The 2567-nt window shown below is 45.9% G+C and overlaps 1 protein-coding gene across 1 annotated transcript; it reads left to right on the top strand.

Moving 5' to 3' along the window:
* Positions 1 to 1605: 1605 nt before the first annotated feature.
* On the top strand, positions 1606 to 2147 carry EMH_0017870 (uncharacterized protein; the record flags this gene model as incomplete). Its single annotated transcript, XM_013501017.1, has 2 exons — positions 1606 to 1617; positions 1827 to 2147. The coding sequence occupies 2 exons, from the start codon at positions 1606 to 1608 to the stop codon at positions 2145 to 2147; spliced, it is 333 nt and encodes a 110-aa protein (XP_013356471.1).
* Positions 2148 to 2567: the final 420 nt, after the last annotated feature.

The raw sequence follows: 2567 nt of genomic DNA, 5'->3' as shown, positions 1-2567 counted from the left end.
TATATATATATATATATATATATATATATATATATATATATATATATATATATATATATATATAGCGCACACACAGAGATACACACACAGAGGGAGAAGAAAAAATAAATAGAAAGACAAAGACAGATATTTATCTGTCTTTGTCTTCGCCTTATCTTTATATATAAAGACAAGACAAAGACAAAGACAGATAAATATATAAATATAAAACAAAGACAAAGACAGAGAGATAGATATAAAGAAAAGACAAAGACAGATAAATATATAAATATAAAAGACAAAGACAAAGACAAAGACAGATAAATATATAAATATAAAACAAAGTCAAAGACAGAGAGATAGATATATAAACAAAACAAAGACAGACGAATATATCTACATCTGTCTTTGTCTCTTCTTTATATAAAGACAAAACAAAAAAACAAAAATATATAAAGAAAAAACAAAAACAAAACAAAGACAGATGAATATATACAGACAAAACAAAGACAAAGACAGATGAATATATAAAAAAAAAACAAAGACAAAGACAGAGCAATATATAAAAAAAAAAACAAAGACAAGACAAAGACAGATGAATATATAAAGACAAAGACAAAACAAAAACACAAAAAGATAAAAAAAAAAAAAAACAAAGACAGAAAAAAGAGAGATTTGTCTCTTTTGTTTTTTTGTTGTTCTATGCCGAACAGACAAATCAACGAAAACAATTAAAACCCTCACAGCAGCAGCAGCAGCAGCAGCAGCAGCAGCAGCAGCAGCAGCAGCAGCAGCAGCGGCAGCAGCAGAAGTAGCAGTAGTAGTAACAGCAGCAGTGCCAGCAACCCGCACCTAGCTAGCTAGCTAGCTAGCTAGCTAGCTATCTATCTATCTATCTAACTAACTATCCAGCATGCCGAGTAGCTAGCTAGCTAGCTAGCTAGGCAGCCGATCAGCTAGCTAGCTAGCTAGCTAGCTAGCTAGCTAGCTAGCTAGCTAGCTATGCGGTGATGGCAAAACTAGAGAGAGACAGAAGGAGACGATGCGTGTGTCTTTGTTTATATCTTTTTCTGTTTGTCTTTGTCTTCATTTTATCTCTCTTTGTGTTTTTTGCTGCTGTCTTTATACCCCCAACACCCCTGGATTCAAAACCCTCAGATAGGGTTTAGGGTTTAGGGTTTAGGGTTTAGGGTTTAGGGTTTGGGGGCGACAGTGAGGGTGAGAGGGTCTAGGGTTTAGGGTTTAGGGTTTAGTATAGAGGGTTTAGGGTTTAGGGTTTAGGGTTTAGGGTTTATACGCGGTGGTTAGAGAGCAAGGAGTCTGTGGCGTTGCTGCTGGGACAGATTTCCCCTGAGGGTTTAGGGTTTAGGGTTTAGGGTTTAGGGTTTAGGGTTTAGGGTTTTGGTGTGTTAGCATAAAACCACCAAAATATGCAGCAGCATTGTTTATATAAACTATCCAAAAAAAACACTTGAACTAATCACTGCACGTCTGCTGCTGCTGCTGCTGCTGCTGCTGCTGCTGCTGCTGCTGCGGCCGCTGCTGCTGCTGTCGGCTGCGCCGGCTGAGCAGCAGCAGCAGCAGCAGCAGCAGCAGCAGCAGCAATGAGGGGCTGCGGAGGAGTTGATGGCTCTGAAGGTAAAACCCTAAACCCTTATTTTAATAAACCCTTATTTTTAGTTGAAGAAGGTCCACCATCTCGATGGAGTTGCTGCTACGCCGGTGCAGCAGCAGCAGCAGCAGCAGCAGCAGCAGCAGCAGCAGCGGCAGCAGCAGCAGCAGCAGCCCCGACACTATCGGGGGATCGTTTGCTCTCTTCGTCATAAATCAATTTCTCTGCACTGCAGCAGCAGCGTGTGTGTCTGCAGCAGCAGCAGCAGCAGCAGCAGCAGCAGCAACAGCGTCTCCCTCGAGCTGCTGCTGCCACTGTTACACATAGCAGCAGCAACAGCAGCAGCAGCAGCAGCAGCAGCAGCACTCAGGGAGGTGTCTATACACCTCACCGCGCCTGCAACTCCCCGAGCTCTCCGCTGTGGCCACCAGAACCACACGGACCTTCAGCAGCAGCAGTGCAGCAGCAGCAGCAGCAGCAGCAGCAGCAGCAACAGCAGCAGCAGCAGCAGCAGCAGGTGCTGCTACAGAGCATAGCATTCGGGGAGCAGCACTAACAGCAGTGGCTGCCCTTTCTGCTGCTGCTGCTGCTGCTGCTAGGTCAACAGCAGAAGAAGACGCAGCAGACGCTGCAGCAGCAGCAGCAGCAGCAACAGCAACAGCAGCAGCAGCAGCAGCAGCAGCAGCAAGACAATGCAGTACCCCCAGCAGCAGCTGCAACCCTCTCCTTCTTATCATTTTGCTTCAACCCCAGACAATGCAGGTGGGGGCCCCCTCATGGGTATGGGGGCCCCCACCTCTGTAGACTTCTCTCACCTGCAGCAGCAGCAGCAGCAGCAGCAGCAACAACAGCAGCAGCAGCAGCAGCTAGCACTACCTTTTGATTCTACCTTTCCCCTCTCAGGGGCCCCTCTTGGGGGCCCCCACCCAGACGAGGCCTTCGCTTCATCCTATCCAGCAGCAACAGCTGAGGGGGC

This window comes from Eimeria mitis, genomic scaffold (genome assembly GCF_000499745.2).
Source record: "Eimeria mitis Houghton genomic scaffold, Emh_scaff617, whole genome shotgun sequence".
Lineage (NCBI taxonomy): Eukaryota > Apicomplexa > Conoidasida > Eucoccidiorida > Eimeriidae > Eimeria > Eimeria mitis.
This window is presented reverse-complemented; position numbering and strand designations above follow the sequence as displayed.